Source organism: Leptidea sinapis, chromosome 19 (assembly GCF_905404315.1).
Source record: "Leptidea sinapis chromosome 19, ilLepSina1.1, whole genome shotgun sequence".
NCBI lineage: Eukaryota > Metazoa > Arthropoda > Insecta > Lepidoptera > Pieridae > Leptidea > Leptidea sinapis.
Genome location: NC_066283.1, coordinates 4,833,124 through 4,852,808, shown reverse-complemented (window position 1 = coordinate 4,852,808; position 19,685 = coordinate 4,833,124). Strand labels below are relative to the sequence as shown.

General features: G+C 36.4%; 2 protein-coding genes across 2 annotated transcripts; both read right to left on the bottom strand.

Annotated features, from left to right (window-relative positions):
* Positions 1–463: 463 nt before the first annotated feature.
* On the bottom strand, positions 464–9,734 carry LOC126969690 (retinol dehydrogenase 13-like). The gene is made up of 3 exons (XM_050815237.1): positions 9,569–9,734; positions 585–1,018; positions 464–472 (listed from the first exon to the last, which is right to left on the bottom strand). Exons 1-3 carry the CDS (start codon positions 9,732–9,734, stop codon positions 464–466), a joined length of 609 nt encoding a protein of 202 aa, XP_050671194.1.
* A 4,910-nt stretch (positions 9,735–14,644) lies between these two features.
* LOC126969689 (retinol dehydrogenase 12-like) lies at positions 14,645–16,243 on the bottom strand. The gene is made up of 4 exons (XM_050815236.1): positions 16,236–16,243; positions 15,496–15,761; positions 15,339–15,410; positions 14,645–14,673 (listed from the first exon to the last, which is right to left on the bottom strand). The coding sequence occupies exons 1-4, from the start codon at positions 16,241–16,243 to the stop codon at positions 14,645–14,647; spliced, it is 375 nt and encodes a 124-aa protein (XP_050671193.1).
* Positions 16,244–19,685: the final 3,442 nt, after the last annotated feature.

Genomic DNA, 19,685 nt, shown 5'->3' with positions numbered 1-19,685 from the left:
CTCTTACGCTTATGCTTAGAGATAAGCCTCTAGAAAGTTAAACTAAGGATTGATAGGTTATTGAAAACGGCCGTATAGGAATAATTGACATTTGATTTGTCACGCTTTTATATTTAGCAAATTAACTTAGCAAAAATAAAGAAGAAACTTACAGTGAAAATAATTATACACATTCAACTAATTTTAACACTTTCACAAGTTTGACTTGAGCCTTCGTGATTGTTTAAATACAAATTCGTCTGCACCCAAAGCCTTTCTACAAGATCATCCTCATTTTGAATTTTCGTTTTATCCTGGAGGTCGCAATTGAAAAAATAACTTCCTGAGTTTTTCTCCAAACCTGGAGCAACACAGCAGTGTATTGTTGTTTGGGCGCCGTCGAAACAGCTTCTGTAACAACGACCCAAAGTAGCTGCAATAAACCGACCGCTAACTGACTTTCGATCCAACAGTATATTTGAAATCACCATTCCTGGATGCACATAAAACGCTGATACATTCGATGGAAAATTTCTCGCCAATGCCATGGTCCACAAAGACATACACAGTTTACTGTTCGCGTATCTTAAAAAGAAATTTCTTACCCGACTTCCCGACAAATCTTCAAAATCCACACTTCCTATAATATAAACAGCTGAAGTTACATTAACGATTCTACATTGAGGTGATTTCAATAATTTCTCCATGATTAATTTTGTCATCAAGAAGGGTCCGAGGTAATTGACTTGCATTGTTAAATCCATCCCGTCATCTGTTGTGAATTTCTTAATCAGAAGACAACCCGCATTGTTTACGAGAATATCTAATTGATCCACAGTCTTGTTAAATTTATCAGCAAACAATCGTATATTGCTGAATTTAGATAGATCTATATGCATGTATTGCACGTTTGGATTATCAGTGGACTGAATAATATTTGCAACAGCTGTTTCAGCGTTGTTAATGTCTGCAATTATTACCCTGGCGCCTCGCTTTGCTAAATCTTTTGCTGTTTCGAAGCCAATGCCAGAGTTACCACCTGTCACCAACGCTGTTTTGCCATCTAGCCTTGTGGTACAATTACATAAAGCGACGGCAGGCTCAAGTAGAAACCGAAGCAGAATAACACACGCACAACAACAAAACAAACCCGCAAAGAGTATTAAAATAATAATTATTACGGCCAGCAAAATATTCGACCACATTATAGTAGCGTAGATAACTGGAGGATTTTAATAAATACGAGTGTGTATTTTTGGAACGTGAAAAACACTGTGATATGATACAAATGCTCTCGTATATTTTTAACTAAAAACATGTGACATTTAAAATTCAAACAAAACATAAACAGTCACCAATTTTAAACATATAATAATTTATAAAAATCAGTATGCAGTTTATTTTAATTCGAAGTAAGACAAGATAATATTTATCAAATTTCGAAAAGGAAGTGTAATGCAGGTTATAATTATCCATTCTGTAATGTTCCGTTGACTAGAGTATAATCTGTTATGGACATACATACGACTTATTTTGAACAGTTAATTAATTACATGTAAATCTCGATATCGACACTTCTTTGCATACTACTGACTAAGACACTAAATGTCTACTAAATCAAAAAAAAAAGAAACTAAATCATCATCATCATCAGCCGGAAGACGTCCACTGCTGGACAAAGGCCTCTCCCAAAGATTTCCACGACGATCGGTCCTGCGCTGCTCTCATCCAACGTATTCCGGTGATCTTGACCAGATCGTCTGTCCATCTTGTACCAACACTGCGTCTTCCGGTACATGGTCGCCATTCAGGGACTTTACTGGCCCAACGGCCATATATGTATGGATTTATCATAAAACTTTTAGAAGTCGTTTACTTGTTACAATAATACTATTTTTTTTTATGGAATAGGAGGACAAACAAGCGTACGGGTCACCTGTTGTTAAGTGATCACGGCCGCCCACAATCTCTTGCAACACCAGAGGAGTCACAGGAGCGTTCCCGGCCTTTAAGGAAGGTGTACGCGCTTTTTTTGAAGGTACCCATGTCGTATCATCCCGGAAACACCGCACAAGGAAGCTCATTCCACAGCTTTGTAGTACGTGGAAGAAAGCTCCTTGAAAACCGCACTGTGGAGGACCGCCACACATCCAGGTGGTGAGGATGATATCCTAACTTGTGGCGTGTCGTGCGAAGGTGGGATTCGGCGGCAGGAATCAGGTTAAACAGCTCTTCGGAACACTCCCCGTGATAAATGCGGTAGAAGACACACAATGAAGCGACGTCTCTACGCAACGCCAAGTGATCCAGCCGTTCACAGAGCACTGTGTCCCCGACTATTCGAGCTGCTCTGCGTTGCATGCGGTCAAATGGATCGAGCTGATACTGGGGTGCGCCAGACCAGAGATGACAGCAATACTCCATGTGTGGCCGGACCTGCGCTTTGTAGAGCGCTAGTATGTGGGCCGGCTTGAAGTATTGCTGTGCTCTATTAATGACGCCCAGTTTCTTTGAAGCCAATTTGGCTTTGCCTTCCAGATGACCACGAAATTGGCAATCGCTCGAGATTTCGAGACCCAGTATTCCGATACTAGGCGAGGCTTTGAGGGAAGTGTTGTCGAAGAGCGGTGATACGACAAATGGGGTTTTTTTAGTGGTAAACGCGCAAACTTGAGTCTTCTGGGGGTTAAATTGGACAAGGTTCAATTTTCCCCATTCCGCGACCTTCTCAAGAAAGGACTTGATAGAAGACACAGGTTTCTCCCGGCACTGGTCGACGATTTCCCGAGAGAGACCTGCATGGCCAATGAATACGGCATCACCAGTGCTGTCGTCTGCATAGCAATGAATGTTGGAAGTGTCCAACATATCATTGATATGCAGAAGAAACAGCATGGGAGACAGCACACAGCCTTGGGGCACTCCAGCATTCACGGGCTTCGGGTTCGAGCAATATCCGTCGACAACGACCTGTATGCTGCGCCCAGTGATGAAGCTGGAGGTCCACTTGCACAAGCTCTCGGGAAGCCCAAATAATGGAAGTTTGGAGAGGAGCGCCTTGTGCCATACACGATCAAAGGCCTTCGCTATATCCAGGATAACTGCCAGGCCTTCCCCCTTGCTTTCAATAGCCGCTGCCCATCTATGTGTTAGGTATACCAGAAGATCACCTGCCGACCGACCATGGCGAAACCCGTATTGTCGATCGTTGATCAACTGGTGACCCTCTAGATATACTAAGAGCTGACGGCTAATTATGCTCTCCATGATATTGGAGAGCAGGGAGGTAATAGCAATAGGCCTGTAGTTTGCCGGATCCGAACTGTCTCCTTTTTTTTTGGATCGGATGGACAAGGGCTGACTTCCATGAGTCAGGGACTACGCCTTTAGAATAAGAGTGCCGGAATAAACGCGTTAGCACCGGCGTCAACTCAGGGGCACACGTTCTAAGCACGATTGGAGAAATGCCATCCGGCCCGCTCGACTTCTTGACGTCCAACGAAAACAGAGCTCGCCTAACAGTTTTCTGTCTGAACTGTACTTCAGGCATAGAGCTCTGACACCGCGGGATGGTCGGCGGTGTTTTACCGTTGTCGTCAAGAGTCGAGTTGGAGGCGAGAAGAGTGCACAAGAGATCGGCTTTCTCTTTTGCCGTATGGGCCAGGGTGTCATTCCTCATGTGCAACGGCGGCATGGACGGCTGGCTGAAGTTACCAACAGCAGCTTTCGACAACGACCAGAACTTGCGTATTCCGGTCGGGTAACTGGAAAGCTGCTCGCCGATTTTGACGACGTGTTTTGACTTTGCACGGTCGATTTGCCGCTTAAAAAATCTGGAGGCACGGTTGTATTTCCTCTTAAGAACTGTGCAGTTCGGATCCTTTGCGCCCAGCGCCGCAACCCAAGCTCGATACGCCTGTTTTTTGCAGTCAGATGCTGCTTTAACTGACGCATCGAACCAGGGCTGTGATCTGCCACCGATGGGTACTACAGAGTTTGGTATAAAAATATCCATAGCCTGTAGTATCACATCGGCTACTGCAACGGCGCAGGCACTAGGATCATCCGAAGGGAAACAAACCCTGCCCCAAGGTTAGGATGCAAAAAAGGAACGCATCCTATCCCAATCTGCTGACTTGTAGTGCCAAACGTGGCGGGTCGCTGGTGGTCTGCGACGTTGGCGTCGGATAGGCACTACACTCCTGACCAGGCAATGGTCGAACATTCCGAGAGGGGCGTCGACAAAGACCTGGTAACCATCGGGATGTGTGGTCAGCAGAAGATCCAATAAGGACGGCATGTGGCTATCCACATCCGGGAGCCGCGTTGGCGACTCGACCAATTGGGACAGACCATACGCCAATGCAAAATTATGCACAGATCGCCCTGCGTAGTCTGTGGTACGTGATCCAAGCCATTCGGCATTGTGCCCGTTGAAATCACCCAAGACTACGATTTCAGCGGAGGGGATCTGTGCAAGCACGTCGTCAATTGCCGCTTGAACGCAGCCCATGAGATGATTCTGCGTTACCACTTTGGGACCTGTAGACACACGCATAGATGCGGACGCGGTCCTCTAAATCTACGCGGAGCCAGAGAGTGGACAGGTCCCTACCCTCAAAATTGCCAAGACGGCGACAGCAGATATCCTCCCTAACGTACACACATACCCCGGCATGAGGCAAAAAATTGTGCTCAATTTTGTACCCGGGGTACGTTAAATATGACGTATCGCTAGGTCGAGATATCTGCGTCTCCGTAAGGAAACACAAGGCCGGCTGCGCCGTCTCAAGGTGGTGGTGGACGGCGTTTAAATTGGAGTGAATTCCCCGGATATTGCAAAAGTCCACGTTGAGTGTGGAGCGGGGTGCCGTGGTGTTACTGCCTCGTTTGTCCTTGGTCATGCGCGGTTCTGTGCCCTCCCCAGAATACGAAGGGCAGCCCGAGCTAGAGTGCTCGGGGAGGGATTCTCCGACTCTGGTAGAGCCGGTACCCTCCTGGGGTAAAATCTTTTTAAGTTCCGCTGTCATATTCGGGTGGAGGGGGGGGGGGAATGGCCACCGGTCCTCGATACTAACCTATGCGAAACATAGCGGCACTAGGCCGCTACTTCACGCCGGTATTCTGTGCGAGTGTGGTAATTAACCCGGACGAGCCTGGCCAGATTGGGCTGACGTCAAAAGACGGCAGCGTGACTCTCCCACTTCTAAAAAGCCCTTAGTCGTCTCTTACGACATCCATTGGCCTGGGACTCCCCTATTCTTTTTACGCCCCGGGAAAAGTACAGGGTACTAAACCCTTGTACGCTCACAATTTCAATATTCTGTTGCTATTTTGCTATTTTTTAATTAAAATTTGTGTAAGGAACACAAATTTTAATACATACAATAAAAGGAAGTGCCAAACATGTTAATTCTAATAGACTAATGGGTCTCAATGGGTATTATTTACACATAATTGTGACGTAACTGTAAGAAAAATTTCATCCGTTGATAAAGGTTTTCCTAAGTAGTTTCGAAAAGGCCTTTTTTAACTAGCTTCAACAAAAGGAAGAGGTTCTCAGTTCGTCAGAAACTTTAATCAAAAAAAATCTTAAAAAGAATGAAAAGGAACCAATATTAATTTTAATAATTTTATTAGTTAATATCCTCACATTCTACTTTTACTCATAAAATGTATAAAAAACTGTAACACCAATGCATCTAACAAGCGTTCGCAAATCACAAGTTAATAAAATCTTTTATGTCAAAGTCAAAAACTATGACAGAAGTTACATTGACAGCCGACAGATGATATCTATTCTAGATTTTACTATCAGCCACATCGAATCGACAAACAATATAAAATAAATGAATACCGTAATGAATGCGGTAGGTGATACTTTAGGAAACTGAATACAAAAAAATTACTAGAATATCGTTCATGTGGATGAGTTGTATTTGACATATTTCTGTAAGTATTTGTCTTTGTAATGACAAAATCGATTAGTAACTCGGCTCTCATAAAAACTATTTCATAGCTTTAAATAATATTTGTAGACTTTGTCCACTAGCTACAACTACAGCTATTTCTAATTGCTCTAACACATTAAAGCAAGATCCTTTTTCACAAGTATGTAAAATATTAAAATTCTTATTGTTTCCGAGTGAGTGACCGGTGTTAAATATTTCGCGAAGTGTGATTTTCCGGGATGATTATTCCTAAATGCGGCAATATTTAATCTAATTTCGAAATTTCGACCTGTTTGACCTATATATATTATATACCCCTTTTTCACACGTATGTAAGATATTATATGGCAAGAAGAGTTATTTCAATAGATATTGTAATCATATTAAGATATTACATAAATGTAACGTATATCTTCCTTAATCCCGCATTGTTTTCAAAAGATCAACGGAAATGTCATGTATCTAACCTGAATCTAACTTTGAAAGACCTATCCAACGATAGCCCACAAGGTAAGTCTCCAGTATTTTTCTCAACGCCACTTTCAGGGGAGGTTGTCTTAGGGGGCAAGCTACGTCCAAAGCACCAGACAACACAAAAAATGGCGTGCGAAAAAAAGTATACATGTCAGAAGTGAAACTTATTTGTGAAAGCCAATTTTTAAATCTCTTTTATATTAATAATTATCCTAATCTGTTCCCTAAACCAATTGATTTTTGTCAATATTAGATATTATTAGATGTTCTACTAATTATTATTACTTATTAAACCTGCACGATACAAAGCTAGTAGGGAAGATGATCTACTTACTCGCGGCCGCGCGCTAAACCTGCATGATACAAAGCTAGTTGTGAAGTTGTTTTACTTCATAGCGGTACCGTCTGCTTTTTATTTTTGTTTTTTATTTTTGTACCCGTAATAAATCCTACTATAATCTTTAATATTGATAAATATACAAGTTTCAATTTGGTTATTCTCCTTTAAAACTCTTAACATTAAATGCAGATTACAGGTTTAGCTATTAAACAACTACATTATTACCTAATGTACTTACAAACTTAATTTGACTTTACTTTTTGAGACTAACAATATTTCCACTGCGAAGGAAGCCGGAGGGGGTGAAAGGGAATGAAATTTCAGTACTACACTAAAATTAATCCACTACAGGTTCGCTTTAGGTGGAACGTTAATTTATTTGGTCTTTAATTAAGTACTAACACATATATAAATGAATTGCTGTTCGTTAGTCTCGCTAAAACTCGAGAACGGCAGGACCGATTTGGCTAATTTTGGTCTTGAATTATTTGTGGGAGTCCAGGGAAGGTTTAAAATGTGAATAAATAGGAAAATGTTGCTAAATTAAATATAAACAACAAATTTGGTTTTCCTTTGATGTGCCCATACATAATTTATTGACGCACTGTTTGACAGTTCTGCTGTGAAACAATTTCATTACGACAGCAAGGTGCATATTTTACGAAGTAATTTTTGATGCTATGATATATTATTGACAAATTCATATAAATACATTACATTATTAATTATATACAGTTATTTTTTTTGAGAGGAGGAAACACTGTTACGTATTTACGCCCCGGAACGGGGCGTTATATGTCGGACTCGAGTGTCCCATACCAACTAAAACCTACTCTGTGCTGTTAGCAGCCCTGGCTTTCACAGCGAAGTAGGACGTGGGCCGTGGAGGCCGCAAAGACTAACGCAACAACAGTCGCGGGGCGTCTCCTAAGGAGACTCGAACCTCAGACCGGCTGTGTGTTTGTAATTATTATATACAGAAAAACGTCTGTCGGGTCAGCTAGTTTACAATAAATACCAATAGCGTGTTTTAAAACTATTGTACATTTCGGTACTAGCGTCATCTAGTAATGGCTATGCGAAGTAATAGGTAGAATTGAATTGCGGTTACATATATAATTAATGGTTAAATTCAACGTTAACACACTGCTTTTAAGTTAGTTAATAGATAAAGTAGTGACGACTACTTTATTAATTATTAGATGCTAGATGTTTTTTAGGTAGATATGTTTTAAAGAGATACTTTTGTATATACTGAAATTTCAATAATATGGTATTTTTTTTATGAAAATACGGGACGAGACGAGGAGAACATTCAGCTGATGAAAATTGATACGTCCTGCCCATAACAATGCAGTGCCGCTCAGGATTCTTGAAAATCCCAAAAATTCTGAGCGGCACTACAATTGTGCTCGTCACTTTGAGACATAAGATGTTAAGTCTCAATTCATCAGTAATTTCACTAGCTCCGGCACTCTACAGAACGAAACACAGCAGGTAATGTTTACACGTTACTGCTTCACGGCAGAAAAAGGCGCCGTTGTAGTACCCATAATCTAGCCGGCATCCTGTGCAAAGGAGCCTCTCACTGATAAATAAATGAAAAAAAATATACCTTCAAAAAATTATGCATTCAAAAGAAAATAAGTTACTCTTACAATAATTTAGTTTCGAATAAGATAATAAAAACGTACCGATGCTACAATGCATACTGCTTGTATTTTTTGTTATATTTAAAGTATCAAAAATGGTCAATTTTGATACAGTCTGTATATGTATTGTAAAATTTTAATTGAATATTGAATCACTATCTCTACAAAATAAAATGAAATTGAATATATGGCCGTTTATAAAAGACATGACCTTGACCATGACGAATAAATTATAATTGATATAATTTAACATGGCTAATATTTTTTGTGTATTAGCTTAGCAAGTATGAAAAAATAACTTACAGTAAACATATTTTACGTATTTAGGTAACTAGCTTTAACACTTTCTCAAGTTTGATTGAACTCTTCGTAATTGTTCAGAAATAAATTCGTCTGCACCCAAAGTTTTTCCACTAGATCCTCCTCATTCCGTAATTTTGCTTTATCCTGGAGTTTGCAGTTGGAGAAGTAGCTTCCAGAGTATTTATCCAACCCTGGAGCAACACAGCAGTGTATTGTTGTTTGTGCACCTTCGAAACAGTTTCTGTAATAACGACAAAAAGTAGCGTTGATAAATCGACCGCCAACTGACTTTGGATCCAACAGTATATTTGATATCACCATTCCTGGATGCACATAAAACGCTGATACATTCGATGGAAAATGTCTCGCCAATGCCTTGGTCCACAAAGATACACACAGTTTACTATTCGCGTATCTAAAAAAGAAATAACTCGTCCGACTTCCCGACAAATCTTCAAAATCCACACTCGCTTTTGTATAAACACCTGAAGTTACATTAACGATTCTACATTGAGGTGATTTCAATAATTTCTCCATGATTAATTTTGTCATAAGAAACGGTCCGAGGTAGTTGACTTGCATTATTAAATCCATCCCGTCTTCTGTTGTGTATTTCTTAATCATAAGACAACCCGCATTATTTACAAGAATATCTAATTGATCAACAGTCTTGTTAAATTTATCAGCAAACAATCGTATGCTGCTGAATTTAGATAGATCTATATGAATGTATTGTACGTTTGGATTATCAGTGGACTGAATAATATTAGCAACAGTTGTTTCGGCGTTGTTAATGTCTGCAATTATTACCCTGGCGCCTCGCTTTGCTAAATATTTTGCTGTCTCGAAGCCAATGCCAGAGTTACCACCTGTCACCAAAGCTGTTTTGCCATCTAGCCTGGTGGTACAATTACATAAAGCGATGGTAGGCTCAAGTATAAACCGAATTAGTGCAGCACTCACACAGCAGCAAAAGTAAACCGCAAAAATTATTAAAATTATAACTAGGACGGAAAGCAAAATATTCGTCCACATCGTATCAACAGTGTATATAACTGAAGAATTTATTACATAACGTGTATTTTCGGCACGAGCGAAACACTGTGATATGATACAAAAGTATTCATTAATTTTTAACAGAAAATTCGTGACATTTAAATTAGATAACAACATAAACTACCACCTTAATATAAATAAATAATAATTTGCAACTTTTGAGTGTGTTGATTATTATAGTTCGAGGTAAGATAAGATAATATTTAGGGTTGTGTAATTCTGTGTAAAAACGGGACTTTATATTATTGTATTTATGTAATTATAAGTGCTGACCCGGCAAACTTTGTTTTTTTTTTTATTATTTCTTTAGGGGGTTTTATATGTATATACATGTCAGCTCCATTATAATCTAAGTAAATAAACTCTAAAACAAAAGAAAAACAAAATGTTTAACTTAACAAAAACTAAAAAAATAAGTTAAGTTCTTCAACAAATAAGACTTATGGATTCAAACAGACTTATGGCATCCTTAGATGCAGGAAGGGCAAGTATATTTACAAACATACAATACATACATACTTAAAATAGAGTTTGTGCAGCAAAAGAGTCTAGTCCATAAAAATATTCAACAAACTAAAAGTCAATATTATTTCAAAGCTTTTAAGAAATGTGAGAAAAACTCCACGAAAATATGGCAACTGATAAATAGTTTGGCTAATAACAAGATTAAAAAATATATTCCTTTAAAACTAAACACATATTCAGGTCAAATCACTAAATCAAAAGAAATATGTGAATGCTTTAATTTATTTTTCTCTAAATAGGCATTGAACTTGCCAATAAAATTCTAAACTCAAAACAATGTAAAGAACCTATGATTTTCTTAAACAATGTACAATAAATATAAAATTAGACTATCTTATCTGTATCCTGCCACTACAGAAGAAGTAGTCAAAATTATTGACAACCTTGCTACAAACACTAGCACTGGCATAGACGGCATGAGTACAAAAGTGATCAAATGTGTAAAAGACGTTATAGCTGAAAAATTAGCTCACTGCATCAATAGATGCCTAAATGAAGGGAAGTTTCCAGATACCCTGGAAAGACATTCCTATTTACAAGTCCGGTGACAAAATGGATCCCAGTGCCGTCCAATATCTGTGCTTCCTATCTTATCAAAAATATTTGAGAAAATATTACATAATTGACTCAATGGATTTCTTACATCTACAAGTTTTCTTTTCAAAAAACATTATGGATTTCGTTCTAAATCTAATACTCTTGCAGCAACAATTGACTTAGTAACAAAAATTAAACTTGGCATTGATCAAAAGAAAATATCATTAGGAATATTCATAGACTTAAAAAAAGCATTTGACACAGTAAGCCACGAAATCGTTCTTACAAAATTAAAAAACATTGGTGTTTCTGGTTCTGCATTTAAAATGTTCAAATCGTATCTGACAAACCGATATCAAATAGTTAAAATGGAGTTGAGAGTTTACCCCAACTCATCACATGTGGCGTTCCTCAGGGCTCTATTCTCGGCCCATTATTATTTCTAGTCTATATAAATGACATACATAAAATCGGACTAAATGGATATATTAGATATCACGCTCTATGCTGATGATACAAGTGTATTTTACTTTGGTAATACTATAACAACAATAATAGAACAAGCACAACATGATTTGGATCTACTACACACCTGGCTACAATGTAACTTACTTACTATAAATACATTCAAAACAAAAATACATATTATTCACAGCTAAAAACAAAAAAATTGGAAGCCATAATAACCTAACCATCAATGGTGAAATAATAAACAAAATAAATAAAATAAAAATATTTCGGTCTGATACTTGATAGCAAACTAACATGGAAACCGCATACAGAATATATCCGTAAAAAGTTAACATCACTTACTGGTGCAGCACGTGGCATTGCATGATGCTTCCCAAGGCAAGTGCACTTCACTATTTATAATTCTATGGTCAAGTCTCACTTAGATTATTTAATTGAAGTTTTGGGAACTGCGTCAAAGACTAATTTACAACCGCTACAGATAGCACAAATTAAAATTATTAAATCACTGTTCCGATATAATTTCTTAACACCATCCGCAAAAATTTACCAAGATACCGAAATCATGAATATTTCTCAACTCTATAAGTATAAAACGTGTGTTCTTATTAGGAAAATTCTATCTAAAGAGATACATTCCCAAGTGACATTTACAAAAACATTCCAAATACAAAAAAGGATAACTCGACAAGCAAATAATATTTATATAAAAACACCCAGAACTAATTACGGAAAAAAGAACATCATGTTTGAAGAGGCGAAACTTTACAACAGCCTCCCCAAAGATATTAAAGAAAACAAAAGCTTAAATACTTTTAAAAAAATATTAAAAGAACACATTTAAAAAAATATATAAAAATATAAATAAAAAATATTTACGGTTTAAAAATAAATTAATGACTAATTGTTGCTGCAGTGTAGTTACAGCTTTATAATATTTACAAATTGCGTGTGACGGTCTGCGCATGCGCATTGCGCCGCTCGATCGCGTAATTCACTAAAGTTTTTGTATTATTGTATTCAGTATTGTGTCTTTAGTTGATATTCATTAGTGTAGTGTAGGTAACTTATTTATGAATGTTCTTTAGATTATAATTTGTATAGTTATTTCTTTTAAGGTGTTTCATCTGGTGTGTGTTTACTGTTTTTTTTCCACTTTACTTACTTTGTTAATATTTATAGTTAAACAAGAGAAATAATCGATATATTATCTAAGATATTGTTATATTCTCACGGCTCACATATTATATAGTAATTAGAATATATTATTTTCTCTATAAGTGAATATTGTAATATTCTTCTGAGAAATAAAGTTCTTAAATCGTAAAACATGCCCGTACCAAATCTGTTCAAACGCATAAGTCCTACAATTTCGTCTCTACTAGACTGAAATCGGACACATTCATTCAACATCCTCAATCATTCCACATGAATCACATAGAAGTGACACTTATGAATGTCAAAAAAAATTTTTTCTTATTGAATCTACCGCTACCTCGTAAAAGGTAGAGCTAATGAGAAGAAGTAGCAACAAACTCATTGGCACTCTTTTATATCAAGTTTTACACTTTCATCGATTTACAAATCATTTCAATCACAATATAATGTGTAAAGTAATGCAACAAACATACTCAAACGTCAAATAGTCAATGCCTTACGTAAGTCAAAAAAGTAAATATAAAAATAATACAAAAGTTATTGAGTGCAGTAGCTGGATCATCCACACACCGTAAATAAATAAAATTCGGGATCAAAAGATATTCAGGTTCAAACATTTCCCAAAGTGAGGTTTGTTTTCCAGGCGTATCACCCTGTTTGTTTACCACCCTCTCGGGTCGTCTTCTTCACTCAAACATATGCGAAGGGAACGATGGCTAGTTCATGCTTCAACTCGTGAACGGGTGCTGCTTGTAGTGCCAGGTCGACCTGTTATAGTTAATTAATCATTGTTTAAGTTGTATGCGATTACAAATAATTATGACAGTCATAATGTCCGCGAAGCCTTATACAAACAATGAATTTTATTTTGTTGATGCAGCCTATATACAACAGGCATGATAATTATTAATTTATCCTTATCATAAAAAAAAATATAAAAATCAGCTTTTATACTATGACGTAAGTGAAATTATAATTTCATGAACATTAAGGATGTCTGGCAAGGGGTTGTCACGATATTAAGTGTCTGGCAATGAATAATGTGATTTTTAATAATATTCTGAAGGTGATACCGAAAAATCGCACTTTATTATTTGAATTGTTTTTATGACTTTAGTATTTAGATCGGTATTTTACACACCTTTAGTACCGTTTAACTGCCAAAGCCACTGTAACCCAAACTCCATAATGGTCCATCGTTCTTACCTGTGTTGGGAGCATGCGCTGACAAAACTTTCAGCTTTTATAAAATAACGTAGGTCTGGGGTCCACGGGCTCTTAGACCATCAGGATTTGAGTGCAATCAAGAATCTTGCGCGACACTGCATTGTAATGGACAGGAGTATCACTTACCCTCAGGTAAGATCAGGATTCGCTCATCTTGCCAATAGCTTTTCTCATAGAAAGTAACAAACGTAGATAATAATAATAGTTGTTTTCAAAACATTTATTTACATCGAATATTTATAATTGCATCGAATGAAATGAACATGGAAAATTTGTAAGAAATGTAACCCATTACATATTAATGTACACATTAGCTTAGCAAATATAATTAAAAAATTAATGATATTTTTAAGCGTATTTTTGGACACAGGCTTCTTCCGCCTAAGAAGCCTATCTTATTGACTTCTTGATCACTTTTTTAATTAAAACATAAATATTAATTAATATGAGTTTGTTATAATTCATTCATTCTCAGAATCAGCCACCCTATCGACAACACAGGCTTAAGCAGAAACACAACGGTTTATTTAAAGAAAAAAAATTGTTAAATATATCTGTTTGTCTTTTGTAATTTTATTTGATACCTTTTATCTTTAGTAAATATTTTTGCCTAGAAAATGTGCTGTTAATTTGAAGACATATTTAAAAACAATAACGTAAGAAAATGTATGGAGTACCTAACAGAACAGAAACAATTATTGGTAAGACAATTTTGGTGTGGTTCATGAACATGATGATATAAGTAGATTGACTGCACAAACAGAGCTAAGGTCGATAACGTTTGAGAAGGTACGACGGAAGCTTACATCCCACGATCAGGATGTATGTAAAGGAGTCCAAGAGTAAGATTAAAGATTTCAACAATAAGAGAGAACATGTGAAAGGTTTGTGCTAGTGGAAGAAGCTAGGCTAATATGTCACAATCGTGGAAGTCCTTATTTTCTGCCTACCCATCTACAATACAGATGTTGTTAAAGTGTCTTTTTGTCAGGTACTTTACCTGACAAAAACCCAATTTAAAGCAAAATTTAATACAATATTTATTCAGTATTAAAAATTAAAAGAAATATCTGCTGAAAGAAACATCAAAGGTAAAAGTGTGCGTTTCCTAAAAAGCTTGTCTAAATGAATAATTGTTATTTTATTTGTCACGCTCTTATATTCAGCAAATTAGTTTAGCAAAAATAAAGAAGAAACGTACAGTGAAAACAATTATAAATATTCAACTAATTTTAACACTTTCACAAGTTTGGCTTGAGCCTTCGTGATTGTTCAAATATAAATTCGTCTGAACCCAAAGCCTTTCTACAAGATCATCCTCATTTTGTATTTTCATTTTATCCTGGATGTGGCAATTAAAAAAATAACTTCCTGAGTTTTTCTCCAAACCTGGAGCAACACAGCAGTGTATTGTTGTTTGGGCGCCTTCGAAACAGCTTCTGTAACAACGACCCAAAGTAGCTGCAATAATCCGACCGCGGACTGACTTTCGATCCACTAGTATATTTGATATCACCATTCCTGGATGCACATAAAACGCTGATACATTCGATGGAAAATTTCTCGCCAATGCCTTCGTCCACAAAGACATACACAGTTTACTATTCGCGTATCTTAAAAGGAAATTCCTCGTCCGACTTCCCGACAAATCTTAAAAATCCACACTCCCTATTGTATAAACAACTGAAGTTACATTAACTATTCTACATTGAGGTGATTTCAATAATTTCTCCATGACTAATCAGGAAGGGTCCGAGATAGTTGACTTGCATTGTTAAATCCATCCCGTCGTCTGTTGTGTATTTCTTAATCATAAGACAACCCGCCTTGTTTACGAGAATATCTAATTGATCCAAAGTCTTGTTAAATTTATCAGCAAACAATCGTATATTGCTGAATTTAGATAGATCTATATGCATGTATTGCACGTTTGGATTGTCAGTGGACTGAGTAATATTTGCAACAGCTGTTTCAGCGTTGTTAATGTCTGCAATTATTACCCTGGCACCTCGCTTTGCTAAATCTTTTGCTGTTTCGAAGCCAATGCCAGAGTTACCACCTGTCACCAACGCTGTTTTGCCATCTAGCCTTGTGGTACAATTACATAAAGCGACGGCAGGCTCAAGTAGAAACCGAAGCAGAATAACACACGCACAACAACAAAACAAACCCGTAAAGAGTATTAAAATAATAATTATTACGGCCAGCAAAATATTCGACCACATTATAGTAGCGTAGATAACTGGAGGATTTTAATAAATACGAGTGTGTATTTTTGGAACGTGAAAAACACTGTGATATGATACAAAACCTCTCGTTAACTAAAAACATGTGACATTTAAAATTCAAACAAAACATAAACAGTCACCAATTTTAAACGTATAATAATTTATAATAATCAGTACGCAGTTTATTTTAATTCGAAGTAAGACAAGATAATATTTATCAAATTTCGAAAAGGAAGTGTAATGCAGATTATAATTATCCATTCTGTAATGTTCCGTTGACTAGAGTATAATCTGTTATGGACATACATACGACTTATTTTGAACAGTTAATTACATGTACATCTTGATATTGACACTTCTTTGCATACTACTGACTAAGACACTAAATGTTTGTATCATCATCATCATCATCAGCCGGAAGACGTCCACTGCTGGACAAAGGCCTCCCCCAAAGATTTCCACGACCACGACCATAACTAGCTTCAACAAAGAAAGAGGTTCTCAGTTCACCAGAATCTCTAATCAAAAGAAATCTTAAAAAGAATGAAAAGGAAACAATATTAATTTTAATAATTTTATTAATTAACATCCTCACATTCTACTTTTACTCATAAAATTTATAATAACAGTTACACCAATACATCTAACAAGCGTTTGCAAATCACAAGTTAATAAAATCTTATATGTCAAAGTCAAAAACTATGACAGAAGTTACATTGACAGCCGACAGATGATATAGATTTGAGATTTTACTATCAGCCACATCGAGTCGACAAACAATATGAAATAAATGAATACCTTTATGAATACGATAGCTGATGGTTTAGGAAACTGAAAACAAAAAAATTACTAGAATATCGTTCATGTGGATAAGTTGTGTTTGACATATTTCTGTAAGTATTTGTCTTTGTAATGACAAAATCGATTAGTAACTCGGTTCTCATAAAAACTATTTCATAGCTTTAAATAATATTTGTAGACTTTGTCCACTAGCTACAACTCCTCTTTTTATCTCATTGTACCCGTAATAAATCCTACTATAATCTTTAATATTGATAAATATACAAGTTTCAATTTGGTTATTCTCCTTTAAAACTCTTAACACATTACATTAACAGATTACAGGTTTAGCTATTAAACAACTACATTATTACCTAATTTACTTACAAACTTAATTTGACTTTACTTTTTGAGACTAACAATATTTCCACTGTGAAGGAAGCCGGAGGGGGTGAAAGGGAATGAAATTTCAGTACTACACTAAAATTAATCCACTACAGGTTCGCTTTAGGTGGAACGTTAAGTTATTTGGTCTTTAATTAAGTACTAACACATATATAAATGAATTGCTGTTCGTTAGTCTCGCTAAAACTCGAGAACGGCAGGACCGATTTGGCTAATTTTGGTCTTGAATTATTTGTGGGAGTCCAGGGAAGGTTTAAAAGGTGAATAAATAGGAAATTGCTGCTAAATTAATTAAAAACAACAAATTTGTTTTTCCTTTGATGTGCCCATACATAATTTCTATGAGAGAATTTATTGACGCACTGTTTGGCAGTTCTGCTGTGAAACAATTTCATTACGACAGCAAGGTGCATATTTTATGAAGGTATTATTGATGTTATGATATATTATTGACAAATTCAAATAAAAACATTATTTATTTATTATATACAGAGCAAGGTCTGTCGGGTCAGCTAGTTTACAATAAATACCAATAATGTGTTTTAAAACTATTGTACATTTCACTACTAGCGTCATCTAGTCATGGCTATGCGAAGTAATAGGTAGAATTGAATTGCGGTTACATATAATATTATTAATGGTTAAATTCAACGTTAACACACTGCTTTTAAGTTAGTTAATAGATAAAGTAGTGACGACTGCATTATTAATGATTAGATGCTAAATGTTTTTTAGGTAGATATGTTTTATAGTGATAGTTTTGTAAATACTGAAATTTCAATAATATGATATTTTTTTTTATGAAAATACGGAACGAGACGAGGAGAACATTCAGCTGATGATAATTGATACGTCCTGCCCATAACAATGCAGTGCCGCTCAGGATTCTTGAAAATCCCAAAAATTCTGAGCGGCACTACTATTGTGCTCGTCACTTTGAGACATAAGATGTTAAGTCTCATTTGACCAGTAATTTCACTAGCTCCTGCACCCTTCAGAACGAAACACAGTAGGTAATGTTTACACGTTACTGCTTCACGGCAGAAATAGTCGCCGTTGTGGTACCCATAATCTAGCCGGGATCCTGTGCAAAGGAGCCTCCCACTGATAAATAAATGAAAAACAAAAAATAAGTATCTTACAATAATTTAGTTTCGAATAACATAATAAAAACGTACCGATGCTACAATGCATACTGCTTGTATTTTTATTATATTTAAAGTATCAAAAATGGTCAGTTTTGATACAGTCTGTATATGTATTGTAAAATAATAATTGAATATTGAATCACTATCTCTACAAAATACAATGAATGTTAATATATGGCCGTTTATAGAAGACCTTGACCATGACGAATAAATTATAATTGATTTAATTATACATGGTTAAAATTTTTTGTGTATTAGCTTAGTAAGTATGAAAAAATAACTTACAGTAAAGATATTTTACGTATTTAGGTAACTAGCTTTAACACTTTCTCAAGTTTGATTGAACTCTTCGTAATCGTTCAGAAATAAATTCGTCTGCACCCAAAGTTTTTCCACTAGATCCTCCTCATTCCGTAATTTTGCTTTATCCTGGAGTTTGCAGTTGGAGAAGTAGCTTCCAGAGTATTTCTCCAAACCTGGTGCAACACAGCAGTGTATTGTTGTTTGTGCACCTTCGAAACAGTTACTGCAATAACGACCCAAAGTAGCGTGGATAAATCGACCGCCAACTGACTTTGGATCAACAAGTATATTTGATGCCACCATTCCTGGATGCACATAAAACGCTGATACATTCGATGGAAAATGTCTCGTCAATGCCTTGGTCCACAAAGATACACACAGTTTACTATTCGCGTATCTAAAAAAGAAATTCCTCGTCCGATTACCCGACAAATCTTCAAAATCCACACTCGCTTTTGTATAAATACTTGAAGTTACATTAACTATTCTACATTGAGGTGATTTCAATAATTTCTCCATGATTAATTTTGTCATAAGAAACGGTCCGAGGTAGTTGACTTGCATTATTAAATCCATCCCGTCTTCTGTTGTGTATTTCTTAATCATAAGACAACCCGCATTATTTACAAGAATATCTAATTGATCCACAGTCTTGTTAAATATATCAGCAAACAATCGTATATTGCTGAATTTAGATAGATCTATATGTATGTATTGCACGTTTGGATTGTCAGTGGACTGAATAATATTAGCAACAGCTGTTTCGGCGTTGTTAATGTCTGCAATTATTACCCTGGCGCCTCGATTTGCTAAATCTTTTGCTGTCTCGAAGCCAATGCCAGAGTTACCACCTGTCACTAAAGCTGTTTTGCCATCTAGCCTGGTGGTACAATTACATAAAGCGGCGGAAGGCTCAAGTATAAACTGAATCAGAATAGCACTCACGAAACAACAAAACAAAACCGCGAAGAGTATTAGAATTAAAATTAGTACGGGCAGCAAAATATTCGTCCACATGGTAGCAACACTGTAGATAACTAAAATACTTTATCACATGTGAGTATGTATAGTGGTACGTGGAAAATACTGTGAATCTAAATCTACTAACTAAAATATTTCGAGATTTAAGATAAGAAAAAATGTTATCA

Bases quoted from the DNA above. Each gene is read 5' to 3' on its own strand.
- LOC126969690 (XM_050815237.1), bottom strand. From the start codon at position 9,734: ATGTGGACGAATATTTTGCTTTCCGTCCTAGTTATAATTTTAATAATT. The intron at 1,019-9,568 runs GTGGTAACTCTG...CGTTGGTGACAG, and splicing joins CAAAACAGCTTTGGTGACAG to GTGGTAACTCTGGCATTGGC.
- LOC126969689 (XM_050815236.1), bottom strand. The intron at 15,411-15,495 runs GTTGTCTTATGA...CTTCCTGATTAG, and splicing joins TATTCTCGTAAACAAGGCGG to TCATGGAGAAATTATTGAAA. The intron at 14,674-15,338 runs GTGTGGATTTTT...GGTTTTTGTCAG, and splicing joins AGTTGTTTATACAATAGGGA to GTAAAGTACCTGACAAAAAG.